The sequence below is a fragment of the Lynx canadensis genome, chromosome C1, assembly GCF_007474595.2.
Source record: "Lynx canadensis isolate LIC74 chromosome C1, mLynCan4.pri.v2, whole genome shotgun sequence".
Taxonomy (NCBI): Eukaryota; Metazoa; Chordata; class Mammalia; order Carnivora; family Felidae; genus Lynx; species Lynx canadensis.
Window position 1 is genome coordinate 153,396,038 of NC_044310.1, and position 25,314 is coordinate 153,421,351.

At 35.6% G+C, this 25,314-nt stretch overlaps 1 protein-coding gene across 13 annotated transcripts in view; it reads right to left on the reverse strand.

The window, feature by feature from the left end:
• Positions 1-2,738: 2,738 nt before the first annotated feature.
• The window catches only part of COBLL1 (cordon-bleu WH2 repeat protein like 1), a 169,823-nt gene continuing 147,247 nt past the window's right edge, over positions 2,739-25,314 (reverse strand). For 9 of the 13 annotated variants that reach the window (XM_030324544.1, XM_030324548.1, XM_030324545.1 and 6 more), the window contains 5 exons: positions 20,432-20,666; positions 19,077-19,171; positions 12,508-14,078; positions 10,194-10,370; positions 2,739-4,074 (listed from right to left, as the gene is read on the reverse strand). In XM_030324544.1, the coding sequence (XP_030180404.1) occupies positions 3,988-4,074; positions 10,194-10,370; positions 12,508-14,078; positions 19,077-19,171; positions 20,432-20,666 (2,165 nt within the window). In that variant the 3' untranslated portion in view covers positions 2,739-3,987. The remainder of the gene's footprint in view (positions 4,075-10,193; positions 10,371-12,507; positions 14,079-19,076; positions 19,172-20,431; positions 20,667-25,314) is intronic. The other 4 variants (XM_030324550.1, XM_030324553.1, XM_030324542.1 and 1 more) reach the window with 2 other exon arrangements.

Consider the following 25,314-nt stretch of genomic DNA (forward strand, 5'->3'; position numbering starts at 1 on the left):
AATAATTTGCCCAAGATCCCATAACTTGGAAGTGGCAGACGCGTGATCTGAGCCTAGGTATCTTGACTTTAGGTAGAGCTGTGTACCACAGCAAGAAACAAGTCAATAGGAGAAATGTGAACTGAAATATGATAGGGTAAGTCTCTGTGTGCAAACATTTCTTCCAGAACTCTGCTGGTGTAAAAGGGAACTTGCTAAATGGTATTAGAGTGCCTTTTTAATGCTGAAAACAGTAATGACAAGAAAAAACCAAAAAAACAAAAACAAAAAAAAAGCATGAATGTATTTGAGATATATATATATATATATATATATATATATATATGTATCGGGTATAAACACACCCATCTGTATTGGGTATAAACGTATTGGATGCAAATGTGTCTATAGAGGGATTTATATCAAAACATTAACAGTGGTTATCTCTGGAGAGGGGAGTGGGATGCTGGAGCAGAGAAGAGAGTATTTCATTTTGTATCCTATGATTTATGTAGAATGTGGATAATTTAAAAATATGTAGAATAAGGAAATAGCCTGATTGGGGAAAGCAAAAGCAAAATGCCTAGGTGCCCAACATTAAATATGAAACTAGAAAATTGGTTTCAAATTGGTTTCTGTATCTTACTTCTGCTATTACTTGAGGATATGGCTGGTGAAAACTACCTGTCTCAAATTTCTTTCCCAATCAAGTAGAGAGGTGAGCATGTTTTTCTCCTGAAACGGTGTGGATAATGCCGTCTTTTCAGAATGTAAGTGTATTAATGGTTCATACATATAGCCCCTTAAATACTATGTGATCTTTAACAAATATTTTAATTATGAACTTCTTCAAGTATGCTAAAATCTGGAGTCACAAAAGTACAGTTGACCCTTGACAAATGGGTTTGAATTGCTTGGGCCCACTCTTATGTGGATTTTTATCAGTATAGTACTGTAAACGTATTCTCTTCCTTACGTTTTTCTTAGTAAAATTTTTTTTCTTTGGCTTTATTGTAAAATTACAGTATATAATACATCTAACATACAAAATATGTGTTAATCAACTGTTTATGTTATCAGTGAGGCTTCCAGTCAACAGCAGGCTATGAAGATTTGAGGGAGCCCAAAGTTACATGTGGATTTTCGACTGTGTGGGGGATTGGCTCTCCGAATCCCCATGTTATTCAAAGGTCAAATGTACTTGTTTTCAAACTGCGGTTTATAAAATAAAATACTACAAACACAATTGATGACACCTGTAAATCTCCCCAACCCAGCACTCATTTCTTGGTACGCACTAGCAAAACTGTGTATTTTTTTTCTACGCATACAGCTGTAATATATGGTTATCATTTTGCATATAACTCGTATCAGAAAACATGCAGTGCCCCACAACCTGCTTTTCTTGCTCATTTTTGAGCATCCGTGTCGACATGCATAACTCTGGTTTGCACATTTTGACTGTTGTACAGAAGGCTATCATATGAATGTACGATCAATGTTGAGTGCCAGTTGGGACTCCCCTCAGCTGTTATACGCAAGGCTGCCATGACCATTTTTGTTCATGTCTCCTTATGCACATGCATAAGCACTTTTTAAAGGTAACATGGTAATAAGTCTTTATTCGCTATGGTAAATTTGATGGTTGTGCCAGTGTATTTTCCCACCAACAGCGAGAGTTCCACTGCTTTGCTGTCCTTGACAACACTTGCTATTTTGAAACTTACATTGTTGCTAATTTGATGGGTGTGATATAGTACATCCTTATGTTTTTAACTAAAACTTCCTTGAGTAGTGAACAGTATTTTTCCCATATGTTTCTGGCCTTTCAGATTCACTCTTGTAAGAAATCTACCTTTTGTGGGGGCGCCTGTGTGGCTCATTCGGTGAAGTGTCCAACTTTGGCTCAGGTCACGATCTCACAGCTCGTGAGTTCAAGCCCCGCGTTGGGCTTTATGCTGACAGCTCAGAGGCTGAAGCCTGCTTCGGATTCTGTGTCTCTGTCTCTCTCTGTCCTTCCCCCGCTCTCACTCTGCCTCTCTCTCTCCCTCTCTCTCAAAAATAAACATTAAAAAAATTTACAAATATTTTTGTTTTTGCAGCATGTGCATATTTCTATTGTAGTATTTCATGAGATTTAGGAATTTTTATAACATATATATTATATATATAATATATATATTAACATTCTTGTGGCTTATGTTTTCACTTTTATAGTACTTAATGTGCATGTGCCTTAAATTTTAATAGATTTAAATTTACATCTTTTACGAATGTCCCTTTGTGTCTTATTTAAATAACTTTTCCCATGCTAAGGTCTGAAAAAATGTTGAATATATTCACTTAAGTTTTAAAATATTACTTTTGAAAGTCGTCTTTAATCCAACTCAAATATACTTGTTTATGATTTGGAGTAGGGATCCAAATTAACTTTTTTCCAAGTGGATAATCAAACAATTTTTTAAAAAGTCACTCCTTTCCCTACTGGTTTATAAAACATAAGTTTCCATATATTAGGGTCTCTTCAAGTCTGATTTAAGGAAATAACAGTAACATTTAACATTTAATGTGTATCTGCCATGTATCAGGAACTAGTCTAAGCATGTTAGATGCTTAGATTGTGCACTTTGGAGTTTGTATGGGCTCACATGTGCACTAGAGAGCCCTGATGAATGACAGGTTTTACTATGACTTGTTTACTGGCTGATAAAGATACGGTTGTCAGGTGAAACTCATAAATATGCTGGTTGACACAAACCAAACATATAACTTGCTTTTATTAAACATTGAAAAAATCAACATATCGTCCAAAGAGGCAGACATCCCAAGAGCTAATTTAGTGAAAACCAACTTAACATCAACTTGTTTGACAAAGCTTTGAGAATAAATGAGCAATTAGATTCTTAAAGTAGGACTAGAACATGAATGAGCTCTAGACCCCAATACAGTTATAAGCCAACAAATTAGGCATTGTTTGGCTTAATAGTTTTAGCTTTAATGTATATATATATATATATATATATATATATATATATATATATTATTTAGAATATTAGCATCTGAACTACATAATGACTTTATCATTTTATTTTAATTAAAACAAAGATTTCTGGAACCTCCAAGTAGTCTTTGAAGTTCTCCAATATGGACATATACTAACCCCTATTCCTCACTACATATCAAATGTGAAATAACTGTCAACATAGACCAACATTTTCATAAGATTTCTAAGGCTTCTGGCACATAAAATATATAATATCTGTGTGACAACAATGTCATGATTATATACAAAAAAAATATTTAAAATGTTCCTTGTGCAATTTAAGTTCTAAAGATTAAAAAAACAAATGTTCCATGTTAATAAAATATTAAAATATTATAAGCTTCCCATAAATTTGACATTGATTTTGTAATTACATAAAGAACACACAAGATAAGGCTTGCACACTAAGTGATTCATCATTTAAATGAACTGTCGAACCAAATATACTTATTTGATATTCTTAGATCTCTAGATCATACTTTCAGCCAAAATACACTTTAATATAACTTACAAACAATTTCAATTAAACTGTAACATTGAGGCAGCAAATGTCAGATCTACATTTGCCTACCTTTTTATGTGTCACACAAATACAAGTCTATGAATCTTAATTTATTCTTTTGTCTAAGTCACCATTGTAGAGAATGTGTCAGTAAGTGAAATCCACAAAAGGTGACAAAGTCTCATTTGAGAAAAATGAAAGTCATTAACACCTTGTCTTAAAGTTCTAAAGCAGCATAGTCAGCTTTTAAGGCAAAAAAAAAAAAAAAAAAAAAAGGCCCAAAATATTATAACTTATAAATTCTGTAATTCTTCTTTTGGCATTAAAAGCCACAGCACAAATTCTTACACTTTAATAGACAATATATTAGTGTACATCTGGATATACATTGGCCAACATTCTCCATCAGCATGACACTGTTCTGTGAAACAGAGGTGGTGAAGTGCATTGTGACAGGGCACATTTAATGGCCATCCTGGGCATCAGGGGACATGGAATGGCTGAGTCTTGACCTTCCATTCACAGATATTGTATTTGATGGAACAGTAACCTAAGAGAAAGAAAGAAGCACAGTTTGCACCCATCAAGTGAAAATGGCACAGCTATCTAATTTTTAGTTTTCAACAATTACCACTTTTGAACTTCTGTATAATTGTAAGCAATAATATTTAGTGTTCCGTATTCAATAAATCACAAATGATCAAGAATAAATGTTCACTCTACCATAAAATTAAAAATGAGAGAGTTGTTATTTCCACAACAAACAAGTTAAATAATCCATTAACACATCTTAGCCTTCACAAAATTACCAAATCAACTCAAAGGACAAGAGCACAAACAGACTGCAGGCCAAGCTGTTGAAGAGCATTTTTGCTAGGTTAATTCTGGCTCCTCAAAGCTGCCTTGGAAAATGTAGAAAAATAAAGTGAATTCCAAAAACAAAGAATTTTTGTATTGATGGTATATATTAACTTGACGTTCCCCTCCCCAGGTACTCCTTGTTTATAAGAAAATACAGCTTTGGTTTTTAAAATGCTGTCATTTGAAGGGCTAAAAAAGTCAAATCTAAGAGTGTTATGTCAAAACAATTGCAGAATGAAAAGTAGTTTTCTTCCTCCCAATAAATAAACTCCGAAATTCCAAGATTCTATGGCAAAGTCTCCTATTTACAAATGGTAAGTGAATGAAATACACTAAGAATTTCCTAAATAGCTTGAAATTCTAACATTTAGAAGAATGTTTTAAAAAATCATCTGGATTCTGGATAGTAAATAGGTATAATATTTTGAAATATTATACATAAAATATGACAATACTTTTAAAAAATGGTTAATGTCTAGTTATAATTTGAATAGATTCTTAACCAAACATTATCACAAGAGAACTGGAGTACAAAAGGCCACAGATTCTGCCTTGCATCAGAGTAAGTTCCTGAAAGGGAAAATAAAATGGGCAAATTCAGTTTGGATTTGATTTCCTAGTGCTTCATTCATGGCCTTTTACTAAAACAAAGATTGGTAATCGAAACGAATCAACTTTCTTCACTATGAATCCAGGATGGAGTAGAGTGGTTGACACTAAAACAGCTAAAAGAAAAGTTGCCACGAGGGGAAGGAAAACTCCTGCACCTTGTTTAGTATTCACGTGGGGTTCCTTTCCAAATATAGCCAACAAACAGGTAATGACCTTTCATTATGTAACTTTGGCACGAAAAGTTTCAGTGTGTAGGGATTATTTTTTTAATTATTGCCAAATTTGCAGTGGTCATAATTCTTTGTAAGAAAAAGAGACAAATTTTGTTTTAAGCATTTAAAAAACATACCAATGACCCTAATACAAATAAAAGATGTTTATTGTAGCACCATTTATAGAGTGGAGAAACTAGAATCTAGTGAAATGTACACCAACAAGGAGCAAATAAACTATGGTTCATTCATATAGTCAAATACTCCATAGTCTGTAAAAGAATAGTGTGTATGTGTAATAAGATGGAAAACATCAAGGATATTTATGAATGGTTTACAGAGGAGTTTATTTTTGTACAGAAAAATTAAATATGTTTATATACTACAAAAGTGGTCTGGAAGGTTTCACTTTAATCTATCACGAGCAATTACTTTAGGGGGAAACGGTATTTCATTTGATATTTAAAAATTTGTATACTAAACTTTCAAGCATAAAAAGACATTATTATAGACTAGTCTATAAATTCTGTGTGGTCAGAAACCTTGACTATTTTAATGCCACATTATACGCATGTTTATTTTAGTGCCTGGCACGGTATAGATCAATGAATATTTCTTGAATGGAATACAATAACTTTTTATAAACATTTATAAAGTAAAAGAGTGTTGCTTGAATTTTTTGAATAATGAACATAGGACACCTACGACAAAGATTTTTTTTTAAATTAAAAAATTTTAAACATTAAAGAATTTACTAATATGAGCATTAAAGAATTTTTTTTTTATTTTTATTTATTTTTTTTTTCAACGTTTATTTATTTTTGGGACAGAGAGAGACAGAGCATGAACGGGGGAGGGGCAGAGAGAGAGGGAGACACAGAATCGGAAACAGGCTCCAGGCTCTGAGCCATCAGCCCAGAGCCTGATGCGGGGCTCGAACTCACGGACCGCGAGATCGTGACCTGGCTGAAGTCGGACGCTTAACCGACTGCGCCACCCAGGCGCCCTGACTGTCTCAACTTTAAGTTTAAAGAATATCAGGAATATTCTTGTAGTTTTCTTATTCTTGTAAGGAACATTTGCTATAAAACTGTCATTTATTAATATATATGGAAAGAACTGCCAACCTGAAGCCCTCGGATTGTACAAATTCCAAACAAGGAAGTATGAGTAAAAAGCAGACCAATTAAACAAATAAAAATGCCAGTAAGTTCTGGGCGACTTATCCCATAAGTTCTGGGTGACTTATCTGGTTTCTTTCTTCCTTCCAGGTTTTTATGGAGCCAAAGATAAATTTTACATTCTGAGGAAATGGTTAATATCAACTACTAAATACCATTTGTCACTTTATTTTCATAAACGTATATGCTACTTGTAATAGTGTAATGACCTTTAGTAACTGAAGCATCAACAGGAACCAAAAGTAGCCAGAAAGTTCTTGTATCAACACAAGTAAATGATCATAGTTTACTTAATCTCATATTCTCTGAAAACAATCTGCTGATTCACATATAAATCTTTATGCCAAATACATTTTATAAAACAGTAAACTAGATTTATTAAAACTAGGAAGGCAAGACAATTCTGTGACTACATGGGGGTCAAAGAGGGGTAAGGTGTGGAAAAAAATCTTAATATGAAAAAAAAAAAACCATGGCATGTTCATGACTACATTTACACTAGAGCAATCAACTAGATAATTGTTCTAATGTGAACCAATTATTATAATGAAGGTTAATTATTCGGGTATGAACCAGAGCCATAAGGCAGGTTGGTACCTGGAGTTAAACTGAACATTTGGGTGCCAAAATATAGGCAAACCTGGAGCCAATTTTCTGATGAACAATCTAAGCCCACTGTCAAAATCACTGAAGATTTTATTTGGCACTATAACTGTTGTTCTATAAAAGAAATGTTAGAATTTAAAACAAACCAGGAGAAATGTTCAGTACAGGATAGAAATATGGGACTTAAGCAAAGATCACAAGGAATCAGAGCCTTTTGGTATCCATTTTTACTTCCTTTTGCAATATATTTTTTGAAATACAATACATGTACAGGAGAGTGCACTGAACTTAAATAAACAACCTGATGGAAATAAACACAAACGTATATATAATCCACCACTCAGGCCAAGAGAATAGCTCCAGCTCCCTACTGATCTTGTCTTTATTTAAAATGTTGACATTTTCTTTATCACAGGTTTTTGCTTTCATTTAGACATTTAAAAAATCTTGCATTAAGATAACATTTATCTCGATTACTTAGTTTTTTAGTTTCCTCTTAAATTGTGTTGCCTGTCCTTCTCCTACAAACCCCAGCAAAGCCTTTTCTCTCCCTGTGGAAGTAACCCTATCATGATTTTTATAATTACTTCCTTGCTTTTAAAAATAATTGCCACCTACGCATGCATCGTTAAATAATATAATTTAGTTTTGCATGCCGTCAAACTTTACACATAGATATGTTTATAGGTCTTTACCCTGTTGTGTTTAGGTGTACTTTGCCCAACTTACTGCTGTTTGATAATCCATCCTTTGAATATATTATTTATTCTGTTTTTGGATATTAACGTTATATTTACTTAGAGCTATTACAAACAATATTTCATGAATATTCTTATAAATGTGTCCTGGTACACAACACACACCTTTTTAGGGTATAATTAGAAGTGAAAATACTGATCATAGTGTGTCAGTTCCGTGACCTTTACTAGACCCTGTGTTCATTTTTAGTGCAAAAAAAAAATTGATTATGTAAGGAATTTTCATTAAACAAAATTCAGGAACTGGCACTACAAAGACTCAGGGCTATTGATAATCTCCTACTGAGAGAGATAAAATTTAGACTTGATGGAACCTCAAGTAATGACTTATAAACAGGATACAATTATAGGATCATCATTTAGAGCCTGCTTTCTATGCTGATTCACATCCAGCTCATTCTGGAAGCAAGGAGAGTTTTATAAGTGAAGAGACTGCCAATTTAGAGCCCGTATCACCAAGCACACAGCTGCTTGCCTGTACAGTTCTGTTGGCCTAAAAGACATTCCCAACTTAATGCACTCTTTTCTGCAATTAGTCCATTGGAACTGATTACTATTATCCACGGACTTAGGAAAAGGCACTGCAGTTATGTTCTGTCTAGCTACTTGGTTCTCCTGTGGACCTGATGTGCCACTGCTTCTCAGTCCCAGGCTGTGAACACCCAGAAGGCAGAGGCTTCGTTTCATTCATTTTTGTATCCCCGGCATCTAGGACAATGTTTAGTACTTTTGTGCTTAAAAAATGCTTATCAAGTTTATTGAACTGAGAAAGCTTTACATTTTTTTTAACGCTTATTTCTTTTTGAGAGAGCGAGAGAGCGAGAGACCACACGCGTGCACATGAGCAGGGGAGGGACAGAGAGAAAGGGAGACACAGAATTGGAAGCAGGCTCCAGAGCTCTCAACACAGGGTCCTACGTGGGGCTCAAACTAACAAACCGCGAGATCATGACCTGAGCTGAAGTCGGATGCCTTACCAACTGAGTCACCCAGGCGCCCAGAATTGAGAAAGCTTTAGATCAGAAGTGACTGACTTGAAACTGAACCTTAATTTACAAGATTAGAAAGAGAACTATTTTCTTAAGTGAAGATGTACAGTTTATTTGCGTGGGCATATTTCCTCACAAAAATATAAATGTCGTGACCTGTGAAATACCAGTTTCAGTACTCAAAACCACCAACTTTTTTTTTTTTTTTTTCCTGCCTGGCACCTGAATTCAGATTCTGCAAATACTTGACAAAATTCAAACCTAATCTCCTGAATTATTCCTTCGTGTTTCCTCCACTCCTGACAGCAGGCAATATTTTGCCCTGTCTCCTTGTTTGCCCAGATGGGAGCGCCAAGCCCTCCATGAAAACAGCCGTCACTCATGGCTCCACTGAAACACACTGAGGAAAATGGTGAGCGCAGACAGGGCTGGCCTTGGAGATGTGCCCGAGATGCCCTCCCCTTTTCCTTCTCTCCTTGCAGCATTCCTGTCCCTTCGCAGATTTTATTTCTGTTGAGCTCAGTGCTTTGCTCAACAAGTCTCTTACTCTTCTCTAAATAGCCTCTAAAATGATTAGAGAAGGAATTCACAAAACGAAATGCCTAGGGAGTCAGGAGAATAATGAGTACTTTTCTTGTCTTGAGTGTTGAGGAACTTGCAACCAAGACAACTAAGGGGAGAACAAGAAAGACATTTAGGGAGACTACAGCCTCTGGGAAGTCCAAGTTTTGATGCCAGGCTCCAGGCTTCACCACGTAGGACTTCTTTGAGTGGATGAAAGCAACAGAGGGAGGAAACTCACCTCTAAATAATTCCCTGTGACATTTTTTTTGGCATTTGCTCCCCAAAAGAAGCATACCTCCCTTCCTGAAGTTCTCCTACATCTCCGTAAGGAGGAGCTGGCCACTTTGGCAGGGCCTTATTAGACTAGACTTTCTGCCTTCGGTGTCATCTAAATTCCCTAGATTTTCCCTACATTTTTTAATCTATAAAGTCACCTGCCCCCCCGCCCCCTCATTCTCCCACATATGGTAGTTGACTTTGATCATCGTGGGAGCCAGGACTGAAAACTTGCACGTTCCTATTGCTAGTGCGGCTTTTCTGGAATACGGAGGGATTTTCTTTCTGAAAGAATTTTTCTTGCTATGCTAATACAATTTATTAAAATAAGAGTCCAGGGTACTTTCTATATATAGTTATATAATAATGAGCAAACCCCATGTTCTGCACCTGGCCCATGTTGTGGAAAATAGACCGGACATATTTTTAAGTATGTGTAAGACTCTGGACTCTTTCAGCTTATACTTCAAAAATGACCCTTGACATCAAAGAGCAACTTCTGGCATCCTCCCTATTCAGATGCAAGAGCCAGAAAACAATTTCCCCTAAGTATTAGTTTGACAATGTTGAAAATAAACCCACTGTCACCCATCTGATAAAGAAAACTTACCCTTTTCAATTTGGCAGCAGCCTCTCCAGAACGGATTGCAGTGAGCAAACTCTGTCGGATCTGTTCTGGGTCAGAGCTTTGGAATGTTAAAGAACTTTGTCTCTTAAGAATGAATGATGGGCAGTCAGTTGGAGATGGTATTTGGGAATTCTGTTCATTATGTGCAGAGTTATTTCCCTATAAAAATAAGTGCAAAATATTTATATGAATACCAACTGAACAATGGGCCATTAAAAAAAATTCATCATCAGTATATTTTTAAAGAATCACTATTTGCCACACTGGTGTTTTAGACATAGTTCTGTTTCCTTCCCCAGTGAGTTATCTCTGCTGCCCGAGCTCAGTTGGAAGATGAGGGTATTACCTTCCCTTCTCTTCAACTTATGAGGCTAAGGAAGAAAAGTGGTACCTCTCTTTGTTTTATGAATACACTAGTAATTTTACTGTCCCTAAGTCAAATAATGCCGATTTTTGCCAATGGAGTTGGCCAGAAGAGCCAAATAATAAGAAAAAAAAAAATTCCATAGGCTAACAAAATAACACATTTTTAAAGTTACAAAATATTAGGTTTTCAAATTATCATTTTTGACAGAACAGAATGGACAAATTGACAATTTTATATTGGTTGAATCTAACATAGCTTCTAATAAAAGAATATTAAGGACCATGCTACATGTAATAGCTTATTTTGTGTTAATGGAAGTCACAGGGGCTAAGTGATGACCGTGTTTTCTTTATTTTGCCCATGGACTAAAAAACATTAGGAATTTCCAAATTTAAGAATCAAAATTTAATTAAACTTCTTAGGAAAGAATATTTAATAACCAATTTAACTGGGAACTATTATCAAATAATCTTAAAAATGTCTTTTTTAAATTGCCAAATATCTTTACAAAAGATGAGCTAAACAGAGCTTAGGCAATGACTCAAAAACTGTATTATCTAAATCAAGCTCTGTTGTTTAGGAATGGTATTCCATTCTAAGAAGAAACGCAGGCTTTGTTCCCAAGTAGAGAATTAATCTCTACATCATACATCTCTTCCTGACATTATATCAAAGATAAGAAACATAAATGTAAAATACATGAAGAAATATTCTTCAAGATGAATACTGCTTTGAAATTATGGAAAAATCTTTACTTGGCAATATGGTTAATGTTCTGTTACTCTAGGAATGTTTGAAAAAGTAATACAAAATACTTCTGGAACTGTCACACAAATCTGAAAGTATTCTTTAAACAGTATCAGGGTAAAAGTACACAAAATATTTTTTAAAAATTGCATGGGGATTATCATAATTCATACTATAAATTTCATCCTTTCCTTTGACTATATTATTTGAATCTAGCAAATTATAACACTTAGTTGACCGAACACTAAGTAAATAAATGCCCTTTTATGTAAATTATTAAGGTTAGATAATGGTTAAATGATATTTTAGTCAACATACATATAACTGGAAAAGTTAACACTGAATTAACAAAAATGTGAAATTAAGAAAATTACATTTTGAGATTGAAAATTCTGGTTTCAATTTAAATTATTTATATGTGTCAATGTTTGGTAACTAAGGTTGAATATATGTGATAGAAAATGTATAGTTGAGAAGTATCTGGTTATATTAACTAGTCTTTACTGCTTATGTTTCTATATAATTAAAACTATTTTGCTATTATGTAGAAGTAGAGTAGAAAATAAACCAGAACATCCAGAAAAGTAATAAACAACTTGAGATAAGCAAAACACAGGAAAATAGAATCAGAACTATAAACTAGTACAATATACAAATGTATGGCAAAGAAAATTTAAATTAAAATAGGGGCACCTGGGTGGCTCAGTTGGTTAAGCATCTGACTTCGGCTAAGATCGCTCAGATCATCATGATCTCATGGTTTGTGAGTTCAAGCCCCGCGTTGGGCTCTGTGCTGACAGGTAAGAGCCTGGAGCCTGCATCAGATTCTTTGTCTCCTCTCTCTGCCCCTCCCCCACTTGTGTTCTCTGTCTCTCTCTCTCTCACAAATAAACATTAAAACAAATTTTAATAAAAAATTTAAAAAATAAATTAAAATATTTCCTAATGATACAATCATTTAATGACCGTATAGTAATACCCAATCAAGTTATATGAATTATAATAATTCTGACAGTAAATAATCAGATGTTATGTATTTTTACTCTTTATTCCCTATGGTAGCTTGCCATTGGATTAATATGAATTCAGAGTTAAGTAACACACAAATATACAACATGCTTGTTAACCCCCATTTAAACCACGTTGTATAAGAACCTCTGATTTTTAAAAAGGTCACGTTACCTTATCACTCACAAGTAGTTGTGGGATGCCCACAAATTTATTTACAGAAGGAGCCTTCCCTTCTTCTGTGTCAGGTGGAGGTCGGGCAGCTGCACCCTCACTGCATGACACTGTGCGCACTTTGCTGAGAGACTGTGACCGTTTCACTACAGCGAGGGCAAAGGGTGAGGGAGCAGAGCTTGAGTAAGGTCTTGGTGCACCAAAAGTTTTCAAAGTCTTCAGATTTAGTGCAGCTAATTGATTCGCAGGAAGAGGAACAGGTCTCAGGGCTATGGGAGGTGGAGGGGTTTCAGTAGGCTTCTGGTTGCTGATGTTATCATCAGCATTTTTAATCTGGGGCTGTGGAGGAGACGGAGTTGTTTTACTTAAGGGAGAAAGAGTTTGTTCTGGAGGAGGTATCACTTCCCTTTCCCCCTCTTTCTTTATTAGTTCTTTCGGAGTAGGGTTAGGGGCCACATGGACACCTTTGGCAGCTGCAGATGTCACATAGTGACCTGAAACTCTTTTTTGCATCTGTAGGAAAAAAGAACTTGGTTTGGTCTGGGGATTTGAAACCCGAGATTTAAGTTTTGACTCCAAAATATTGTTTATATCTTCCAAATTTGGCACGAAAGGAGCTGTGCCAGTGTCCCTTGTCATTCTGGGAGTAGGTTTCAGAGGACTCCCCATGGCAATGCAGGGTGAGTTCTCCACACCGTGGACCTGATGCTCTGTTCTTGGGCTCGGCTGTAGTTTAAGGTCTGCCTGTGGCTCCTTTGGGTTGTCGGAAATAACAAGATCTTCTGTTTGGATTGCAGTTTCTTTCACATTTTCACCAGTGTGCTTTTTTCCTAAAGTATGGATCTCGTGGTCATCTTTATACCCAGTGGTTTCTGATTCCGAATTTTTCAGTATCTCCAGGGTCTTGGGAGGCACTATTTTATAAGTAGTCATTCCAATTTTGGGTATGTACTCTCTTGTGATTTCATTTGAAGGTTTTGGCTTGGGATCATAGTCTTGTCTATAAAGTGGATAATTCTTTGAAATAGTTGAGTTTTTATCAATCCCATCTACAGAAGGCAAAAGGCCATCATTACCACGTGCACAAACTGGATCTTTTATGGTGAGTTGATTCTCTGAATGTACGTTTAGGGGGCCCTGACTCCTGAATTTCCTTGAGGCATCTACAGCAGAATCTTGGGGACTTAGAGATGAGGGTTGAGTTGCTTTATCGTTACTTGGAGTTTGCACACTTTCATTAACTTTGAAATTAGACAAATGATGACCTTGGTGATTCCCCTCAAAACTGTCAGAGGAAGGGTTTGTCTGAATCGCCGCATCTTGCATTTTTGTCTTTTCCTCACTGGGTTGATTCAGTTTTTGGCCTGCTACTAATGATGGAGCTAGATGATTTTCCTTGTAACTTTCAGCAGTATCAGTTTCATGTGCCTGATAGTTTGATAGTCTGTCAGCTCCCATGTCCACACTGTTATCTTTGGCAACACCTCCCACATTGATTTCTGTTATCCTCACTCCATTTTTCATATTCTTTTCTGTGTCCGTTGGAATGACAATTATTTCATTTTGATCTACTAAGGGAAAAAAATATTGTCAAGTGAAATGTATGAAAAAACTAGAAAAAAAACTCAAGTTTTCAATGTCTGCCTCCCCCAAACTGAAGTAGGTTGGTTTGGATTCTACAGGTAATTTTCAGCTAATTATACAAAATCAAGTAATAGCATTAGGAAGGAAAATCATGGGCTTTGGTATCATAGAAATCAGAGGCTAGAACCCGGCTTGACTGACTACAGTCTGTGTGGCCTCAGCATGTGACCTAACCCCTTTGAGCCTCAGTTTGCTCAGATGTAAAAAGGTAAAAACTTGTATTATATTTTATATGGCATTTATATAACATGCCAAATAGGAGACGATATTGCCCAGAACAAGCAGTCCATGGAAGATAGCTACGTTTCTCCTGATAGGTAGACTTCATATTTCAGTTAATGTTAAGAATGACAATAGAAATTGACAAATTCCAAGATGTTTTTCCTTTTTTTTTCCTATTTTGATTCTGTCTTTTCTATAACCCCTAGTGTATTTCTATTTCACGCCTTACATCAAAAGGGAAACAAGCCCAGTGAATGTTATCAGTTTTAATTAAGGCAAACAATAGTAACATTACCTTTAAGAGTTGAAGTAAAAACAAATTCTCAGTTGACTGTCTTGGTAATTAGGCATCCTTGATAAAGACTTTGTTTTCAGTCATAATATGGGTGATTTCAACTACAGAAAAACAATCACGTGCGCTCTGATTTTTCTCTGAGAAAAATTCTCATGTCAGTCCCAGTAGAGAAAGCAGCCTCTCTCTCCCCTGCACTACTTTTCCTCTTAATTCTAATTCAGATCTCCTGAAAGCAAAAATCACTTGCCAGTGTCTAGGTTAACAAGCAACAGTTGCCAGCCAGCAACACGATGGCAAAGAATTGGAATGAGGCATCTGGAAGGAAACACAGGTTTATGGGTGTGTGCTATGTGTTCTGGTCCTCAGGGAAGTGATTTATATACTGGGCTCCTGTAGTCAAATGCCCAGAAGAATCATTGCTTCTGAATGACCGACTGACCCTCATCTTCAAAATCCTTAGTGGCTTCCCCTTCCAGATAGGGCAGCAGTTCATACAGCACAAGTGAAATGTGAGCCTTGGGAGTCAAATCGTGAAAGGATGTCAAGTATTTCTCTAGAGTTGTATCATCACTCACTTTTACTTATAAGATAATGAACAATTTCACTGCCTAAAATGTCATAAGCTATTCTGAATAGTTCTGTTAAAAAAGAAAAATATGCATGCAAAAAAAATATCATGTTGCCAGGTAAATTTGTATACTTTCTAAGTTTATTTATGTATGAGGGGTGGGGAAGGGCAGAGGGGCAGAGGGGCAGAGGGAGAGAGAGAGAGAATTCCAAGCAGCCTCCAAACTGTCAACACAGAGCCTGATATGGGGCTTGAACTTACAAACTGTGAGATCATGACCTGAGATGAAACCAAGAGCTGGACGCTTAATCGACTGAGCCATGCAGCCACTCCTGTATACACACAACTTTTATTTACTTTTTAAAAATTTTTTATATGAAATTTATTGTCGAATTGGTTTCCATACAACACCCAGTACTCATCCCAGTGGGTGCCCTCCTCAATGCCCATCACCCACTTTCCCCTCCCTCACACCCCCCATCAACCCTACGCATCAGCACTCCTGTATCCCTTGGGTAAATTCCTAGCAGTGCTATTGCTGGGTCATAGGGTAGATCTATTTTTAATTTTTTGAGGAACCTCCACACTGTTTTCCAGAGTGACTGCACCAGTTTGCATTCCCACCAACAGAACAACTTTTAAAAATATATTGGGGGACTGGGTGGCTCAGTCAGGTAAGCACCTGACTCTTTATTTCAAGTCAGGTCATGATCTTGTGGTTCGCAGGTTTGAGTCCTATGTCAGGCTCTGAGCTAATAGCGCAGAGCCTGCTTGGGATTCTCTCTCTCCCTCTCTCTCGCCTGCCCTCCCACTGTCTCTCTCAAAATAAATAAATAAACTTAAAAAAATACCTTCATATTTTTACACCCTACCTAATTGCATGATTTTTTTGGTCATGGTAGTAATATTTTCTATTATGTTGCAAGGTTCTTATATTAAATAGCTAATTTTTAAATGGAATTCATTTTTATTCTTCCTAAAAAATGCAACTGATTATCAGAATATTTATTGTCTATACAAGTGACTTCTCAAAGACTAATAATCATTAGCTTTTGTGAGTAAAAACACATTTGATTAAAAATCATTGAAAAGGCACATTTCTGCCTAGGTTCTTATTTAATTACTTCACAAGTATTTTTAACGTCTACATGAAAAGTACTATTGTCAACACTGCTATGAGCACAAAAGAATGTAAGAAATGTTCCCTGGCACCAGGAAATGAATGTAAATGTATTTCTTTCTCTCTTATTGTAGCTCATTATCCAGTGAGTATAGGTATAGTCCAGTTACACAATAGAAGTATTTTCCAAAACAAAGTAAATCAACATAAAAATATGTTGTAAATTCAGTTCCCTGTAACAAACCCTAATTGGTTTTAGAACTCCAAATGTCTATTTTTCACATTTTTGGTGGGTCGCACCTACTTTACTGCTTTTTAATTCTGAATTTCTCATCAGAATCTCACAATTATTACCAATGACAGGGCTTGAAACCTAGAATCACTGCTGAACTCAGTAGCTAATCCATCCTCATACTAATAATGACACTAACCAAATGTCAATGACTGGTTAGGCCATTTTACGATGATAGCCAATAGAAGTTAAAGGTAGATTTTGTACCATCCTGTCCTCTCCCTACTCAAAACCGATACCAACATCTACAACACAAGTCATTTGACAAAAGGATGACTGAAACAAATATACAGGGTAGGTGAAAAAAAAGGGAAGAAAATATTAAAACTCCTTTAAGGATAATAGAAATTATTTTAAAAGTCCCCTATATAATTCAATTAAAAAAAAGTATGGGGGGGGAACCCACCCAGAGTTGACCAAGGTTATTGCAAATCAAATGCAAACAGAAAAATATTATTACAGAAATATACCTGTGACCCTAGCACTAACTTGATGCCAAAATCTTAGCAAAAATGATTTGATGATCATTTTTAAAACAAGGAAGCAGCATGATTTCTCAGTAAAAACTCTACTGACCATCATAGTGTATGCTTTGAGAAACTAAATCAAGAGGAAAAGGAAGGGGAAATTATATACTTTTAGAACTTCTCAGTATTCTATCTCAGGATGGTACTGACCATGGGGAAAAAGACTTATTCAAATTAACCAACACATGATGCGCCTGGGTGGCTCAGTTAGTTAAACGTCTGACTTCAGCTCAGGTCATGATCTCGCAGTCCATGATTCTAAGCCCCGAGTCAGGCTCTGTGCTGACAGCTCAGAGCCTGCTTCGGATTCTGTGTCTCCCAGTCTTCTCCCTGCCCCTCCCCCACTCGTGCTCTGTCTGTCTCTCAAAAACGAATGTTAAAAAAAAAAAAAAAATTAACCAACACATACCACATAGGTAAAACAATATATACCCATCTGTTTGTGATGCTGGGATAATCCACATTTTATCCAAATATGAATATATATACCCTATGTTTTCTAAAAATCTGCATCTAGTTTTGTATATTAATATAACAGACCAGACTATGAGAATTCATCAGCCAACTCCTTCATATTTCCTTAAAATACCATTGTGCACTCCTTACATCTTATATTTGTGTAGTATCATTTTTCTGAAACTCAATGTTAAGTATAGATCTTCCTTAACTTTTGGTGGAGTTACATCCCAATAAACCCATCATAACTTGAAAATATCATTAAGTCAAATGCATTTAATATGTCTAAGCTACTGAATATCATAGCTTAACCTACACTACTTTAAATGTGCTCATAAAGCATTAGCCTACGGTTGGGCAAAATCATCTCTCACAGAGCCTTTTTTATAATAAAGTGTTGAATATGTCATGTAATTTATTAAATACTGTGCTGAAAGTGAATGGCAGAATGTTGCAGGTGGAGGGGTTGTTTACCCTCATGGGGCTGACTGGGAGCTGCAGCGGCTGAGGCCCACCCTCATGAGAGAGTGTCATGGAGTGTATTGCTAGCCTAGGAAAATACCGAACTTCAGAATTCAAAGTACAGTTTCTGTTGGATGCGTACCACTTTTGCACCATCGTAAAGTCAAAAAATCTTAAGTCAATGACTGTATGTATTTTAACAATATCTCAGTATTCCACTAGGTGCCATGAGGAATTTAAAGTATTGGATAGAATTTCTCTGATTCAAAAGACTGTCCAATCTGGTTGAGGAGTCAAGACCAGGAGTCAAGACTTGATTACATGGCTTGTAATCAAGTAACAAAGTAAGTGAAGTGGCAGGATTTGGACAGTAGTTGAATGGGTGAAGTTAGGTTGGAAAATCATATTTTTGCAAAGAATGAGCATAGCCCTAAAGATAAAACTAAGTGAAATATAATGAAGAGATGAAACTATCTTGATTGAGGGGGTACAGAATACTGGTAAGTATTATACAGAATTAGATGGTTTCAACTTTAAAAATCAGGCAGACAAGTTTCACCCAAGTAAAAGCAACTTGAGTATGAAGTAAAACAAGTTCGACTTAGGAGTTGGTATAAAGAAATAAGAGAAATAGATCACAAGTAAATGCATAGAGAACACATCTTTAAGATCCAAAATCTAGGTTAAACAACCTCTAAGATTTAACAACAAAAGTAGTTCACATAATGGTTAATAGCACATGTTAAAGTAATACTGTCTGAGTTCAAATCCAAGGTCCACCACTTACTAATTATGGGAACTCAAGTGAGTTATATAATATTTTTGTGGCTCAATCATCCGTAAAGTGGGACTAAAAATAATAAGACCCATAAATAAGTTAATACACAAGATTAAATGAGTTAATAAAGTGTTAAAAATGGCCCTTTGGCACATAGTAATTGCTATGAAAATGTTGGCTATTAATTAGTGTTTGTAGAACTCACCATTTTCCTGGTTTGAGCCCAATGACTTCAAGTTTCTTACACTGTCCACTACTCTCTCTTCATTGCTTGCATTATATACCATAATGTGTGGCCCTCTGCAAAATAGGATATTGTATGTCATATATTGATACTATTTAAACACACACACACATACACACACACACACACACACACACACACACACACACACACACATACACACACAAACACACACACACACCCCAGATGAGAAAACAGGCAATAATTTCCAAAGACAGATGGACTGAAATAATCATCTTTTTTTCCCCTGCCAAATACCGGAAATTTAATAGCAAAGAAAAAAATCCAACTGAGAGGAAATGCTGCTATGAACCATTAGCTTTCATAGAGAGGTCCTATTACAAAGAAGGATCTAAGAAGCTTGGTAAAAATGAACACTTTTCTAAAAACAGTGTCTTTTTGTTATTATTGACTGTTTGTCTTTTAAAGAAAAAGAAAACTAAATTAATCATTTTAGTCTTGCATCTGCCCAGGCCAAGTTCTGGCAAATCAGGATGTGGACTGACCTCACTGGGATTTTTTAGTCATAGAAGGGTTTAATTTGGAGACAATCCCATGCAAATTATGGTAAAACTTTGATAAAGATGGTTTATTTTGCCTACTTGATTCCATCTTTATTCATGATGTGGCATTTCTAATACAATACAAGTGTACTGTAGTATAGATTTCAATTCCTAGGATCAAGTGGCAAGTGCACTATCTTCATCATGAAGTTGACTGTGAAAATATTAGTAACTTAACATCACACTCTAATATGCAGAATTGTTTTACATATCAGTGAAAATCTTGGAGGAGCATTCACTGAAAATTAAAAAGTGACAGGGAGAGAGAGAGAGGGAGACATGGAATCTGAAGCAGGCTCCTGGCTCCAAGCTGTCAGCACAGAGCCTGACATGGGGCTTGAACTCATGAACCAAGAGATCATGATCTGAGCCGAAGTTGGATGCTTAACTGACTGAGCCACCCAAGCGCCCCAAAAGCTTACTTATTTTTGAAAAAAAGTTTAAGCAGGGGAGAGGCAGAGAGAGAGGGAGAGAGAGAATCCCAAGCAGGCGCCACGCTGCCAGCACAAGGCTTTATCCTATGAACCGTGAGATCATGACCTGAGCTGAAATCAAGACTTGGTCGCTCAACCAACTGAGCCACCCAGGCACCTCAAATAGATACTTTATTAATAAATATTCTTATAATGGTGGTGAAATAGAGCCTAAACTAAAGGGACTACTATATTTGTATTTAAAATATCAGATCTATAATTCAGAGACTAGTATTAATTAAACAAACCATACACTTCTGGCACACAGACTACTACTTACTGTCCATCTGTGTTTCTAGCTTCTTGTTTTTCTTCTTTGAAGTTTTGTGCGGACTCTCCAGTAACATTGCCAAGGGCTGAGTTAGGATCATTTTTCAGTGTATTTATTGTATCAGTAGATCCAAAAGGAATATCTTGTGACTTCACAGAAACATTTTCAGCCTCAACTTTAGGCACTTCACTCAGTTCTTCCTTTTCATCTATCTCTTCAAGGCTACGATCAGAGCTTATTCCAGCTACAAAGAAATGAAGATATAATCCTAAATATTAATTTGCCTCATTCTTCCTGCGCAATCCTAGCAAGAAAGGAGTTTTTAAAATCATAATTAGCTGGATGGACTCTTTTAAATGCTCATCCAAAACTAATAGTGAAATACTCTTCTAATGGTGAATAATCAAATTAACATATAATCAGATTATCTCAGACACATACAATTCTAAAAATAATATGCTATCGTGCTAGGTTTTATTCATGGTAGAAAAAAATAAATTATTTAAACTCAAACTTCAAGCTATATATCTGAAAGTTATCTATATATCTTTAGATTTAAATGATTGTTACATTTATGCAATAGGTCTAAATGTAAATGAAAAGAACATGAGATTTTTATATTGTCTACAAGTACACCAAAAAATTTGACTCAGTGGTTATCAGTGCTCACTACAATGGAGAGTTCTCTGAGTCCCTCTTAAAAATACTGATGTTCGGGGTGCCTGGGTGGCTCAGTTGGTTAAGCGTCCGACTTCAACTCAGGTCATGATCTCGCAGTTCGTGAGTTTGAGCCCTGTGTCATGCTCTGTGCTGACAGCTCAGAGCCTGGAGTCTGTTTCAGATTCTGTGTCTTCCTCTGTCTCTGACCCTCCCCCATTCATGCTCTGTCTCAAAAATAAATAAATGTTAAAAAAAATTTTTTTAAATACTGATGTTCACCCCCTCTTCCACGCCTGTTAAACCAGAATCTCTGATGGAGGGAACCAAAATCTTTAAGGTTCCTGAGGTGATTCTAATACAAAACCAGGGTTAAAAGCCACTGCCTTAGATGCTTAGTAAAAATTTTGAAAATACAAATGAGTATTATACAATGAAAATTATTCTCTCAGTTTGATTCTCAGAAGCAATTTCCTTTAACAGATTTTTCCTATATAGTATTGGAAAGTATAATGAGCATACAAGCAGATATACACACTCATGTTTCCTTTTTTTGTTGTTTATCTAATATAAATGGAAGCATACTATACCTGATGTTTTTCACCTTCTGCTTCTCCAGTTAACTGTATCTGGAAAATTGTCCCATAACAATATGTGTGTGTGTGTGTGTGTCTCTGTGTGTGTTTCTTTTCAAAAGCTATGGCTAGTATCTCAGTGTATAAAAATGTGTTTTATCATTATTCCTTAAGCACCAACAACAAGTGGCCAACAGGCTAAAAGAGGAGACATCCTAACTGGTGCCCACACTAGCTGTGAAAGTTAATTTAATCTAAAGAACGAGGTTCTGGATCTTCACTTATTTAAATATAATTTAACACTTCCATTTACATAATAGCAGCTGAACAAACTTTAATTTTACCACAATAGAAGGGGGAGGAAAGGTGGCATAGCATTGGATTACAGAGATCAGCACAGCCACAAAATTTAATAAAAACTTCAACATGTTAGAAGAATATTTAGGGGCACCTGGGTGGCTCAGTCGGTTTAGCTGTCGACTTTGGCTCAGGTCATGATCTCGTGGTTTGTGAGTTCGAGTCCTGCATTGGGCTCTGTGCTGACAGCTCAGAGCCTGGAGCCTGCTTCGGATTCTGTGTCTCCCTCTCTCTCTGCCCCTCCCCTGCTCACGCTCTGTCTCTCTCAAAACTAAATAAACATTAAAAAAAAAAAATGTAAAAACAAAAAAGAATATTTAAAGTATTTAAAACGTATGTCTTTAATTTTATCTCTAGGTGTATCAACAAAAAATTTTGCTATTTATGCTGTTTAAAAAACTTTATTTTTTAAAGTTTATTTATTTGAGAGAGAAAGAGAAAGTGTGCACGAGCAGGGGAGGTACAGAAAGAGGGAGAGAGAGAGTCCCAAGCAGGCGCCACTCTGTCAGCGCAGGGCCCGATGTGGGGCTCAAACTCATAAACTTGTGAGATCATGACCCGAACTGAAATCAGGAGTTGGACGCTTAACCGACTGAATCGCCCAGGTGCCCCAAATATGGAGACTTTTAATGACAGTTTGTTGTAAATTTAAAAAAAGATTACTCAACAGAAAAAAAATATTAAGGAATTTAAGTGAATTTTTTAAAAATATATTTTGGCAAATCTTGTTTTATTATGATTTGTGAAGGAGTCATTATGATACCAATGCACAAATATTATGTATGTAAAACAGCATATATCTGTGTAGTAAGAGTATATTTACATAATTTGAAAACTGTGTATTGAGAAAATGAAAGGCTGTTCTGATTTAGATGCAAATGTGTTTTATAAATGGCTCCTTGGCATATAATAAGTTCTTTTGCAAATTAGATTAACTGAGGTAACATTTAGCAAATTATTGATTGTTATCCCTATTTCTCTCTTGCCCATCAAAAGTTATTTCACACAATTTTTCCTTAAATATGGGGCCCCTTAAAGAGAAACGGGTCTCAGTCGAAGTATAAAGAATGAGTTACGTGTTTCAAAAGTCTTCTCAAATTATTTTTCTGAAATTTTATAACTTGCTAGCGTCATATGGGCTTGCTTAAATATATATGTTTTTTAATAGCTTGAGGAGTATTCCTATTCTTAAATGTCTTAGGAAAGGAAGTGATTCTTTTTAAAAAATTCAAATTATCTGAAAGAACTTTCAGAGTTGGTTGGGTGACTAGCACAAATTTCCCCAAGCTTTGAAAAATAATAAATCAAGTTTTTTTTGTGTTAACAGAATTATATGAATCAGGCCACATTTTAGGACCACAATAGAAAAAGACTGGGTAAGGGCTGTGAACAATGAATAAATTCCACCAATATTGTAGCACAACTATTGTTTTGTAGCTTCATAAGTTCTAATGGAAAAATACTCACTTTCAAAGAATACAGTGTTCAAAATCTTTGTGAAGTTTTAAGATCCAACAACTTCCAAAGTATAAATGTTAAAAATTACAGAAGTCATCTTTTTAAAGTTTAATTATTGCATTTTTTACCTTTTCTTAGCTTTATATGATATGAATATTTTTCATCTTAAGTTTTTCATTCCTGCTAAAGAAAGCAAAACTGAAACAAAATATAAAATTCAAAACTTCTTTAAAATTCACAAAATGTAATATGTGTAAATGAAATTTAAATACTAAGCTTTCATAAGCTTTCATATTTTTGTTAAGTTTGTAGCATTTTACTTTTAAATTATTAAAGCTTATAGGGGCGCCTGGTGGCTCAGTCGGTTAAGCGTCTGACTCTTGGTTTCGGCTCAGCTCGTGATCTCATGGATTGTGGACTTGAGCCCCAAGTCAGGCTCTGTGCTGACAGAGCGGAGCCCTGCTTGGGATTCTCTCTCTCTCCCCCTCTCTCTGCCCCTCCCCCACTGACACTGTCTCTGTCTCTCTCAAATAAATAAACCTAAAAAAATTATTAAAGCTTATAACTTCACTGCGACTTTTGGGGTACTTTGCATATTTTTCCTGGAAATGACTGAAACGGCAAAATAAACAAATTATCTCTCTTTGCTAAAATAAAATCATATTACATCCATTCTGGTGAACTACTTTTTTAAAATTCATTCATTCATTCATTCAGAAAACGCTCACTTTGTCAGACACTAATGCAGTTGCTGCCAGAATAGTTTTCTTTCTCTTTTAGAAAATGAGATACAGTTTACCTTCAGAAAAATTCATGCTTTTGGGGATCCATTTGGGAATGCTTCATTTTGATAATTAAAATGTTCTATGATGAATACAGGTATATAGTTGAGTGACCACCACCACAATCAAGACACAGATAGAACAAGTCCATCCATCTCCAAAATCCCCCATGCCCTTTGGTGATCATCCCTTTCCCCAACCCTAGACCCTGACAACTATTATCCCCCTATAGTTTTGCCCTTGAAACAATGTTATATAACTGAAATCATAGAGCATCTAGCCATTTAAGACTAGCTTCCCCCTTTTAACATTACATGCATTTTAGATTCAGCCATGTCATTGCATGTATTATCCATTCCTTTTAATGGGTAGGTGATATCACCAATGTTTGCACTGATCACAGTTTATCCATCCTCAGTTAAGGGACATTGGGTTGTTCCTCATTTTTGGCAATTATGAATAAAAATCCTATAATAATTCACATGTATGTGAGCAGAAAGGTTTTCATTTTTCTGGGAAAATACCTAGGAGTGGGATTTCTGAGTTATATAGAAAATCAACACTTAAATTTTATTTTTAGAAATCTGCCAAACTATTTTCCAAACTGGCCATACAATTTTGTATTACTATAAGCAGTAGGTGATAATATATTAATTTTAAATAATTTTAAATAAGGACTCATTCTGAGTTCATAAAAAAAATGAATAAAATCATTTATGATGAAATTCAAATATTACCTGACTATAAATTTTTGCAATCTAATAACAAAATAATTCCAATAATTTACTTTAAAAATCCCAATCGAAAGCAATCCTACAGAAAATAAGCCAGGCCTAGATAACAAAAAAGTAGTTCAAGAAAGAAAAAAATACATATATACTTTTATATTCATACAGTTACACATTGGAAACAACAGAGTTTAAAGAGTTTTGCCAAAAAAGCAGAGAGCCAAATAGCAGAAAAGCTGAAATCCTCCAAAGCCACTTGTTTTATTCATCTTACACCTTGCATTATTCATCTATATGGTCAGGGAAAACATCAAACTCTAAACCTGTAATGGAAT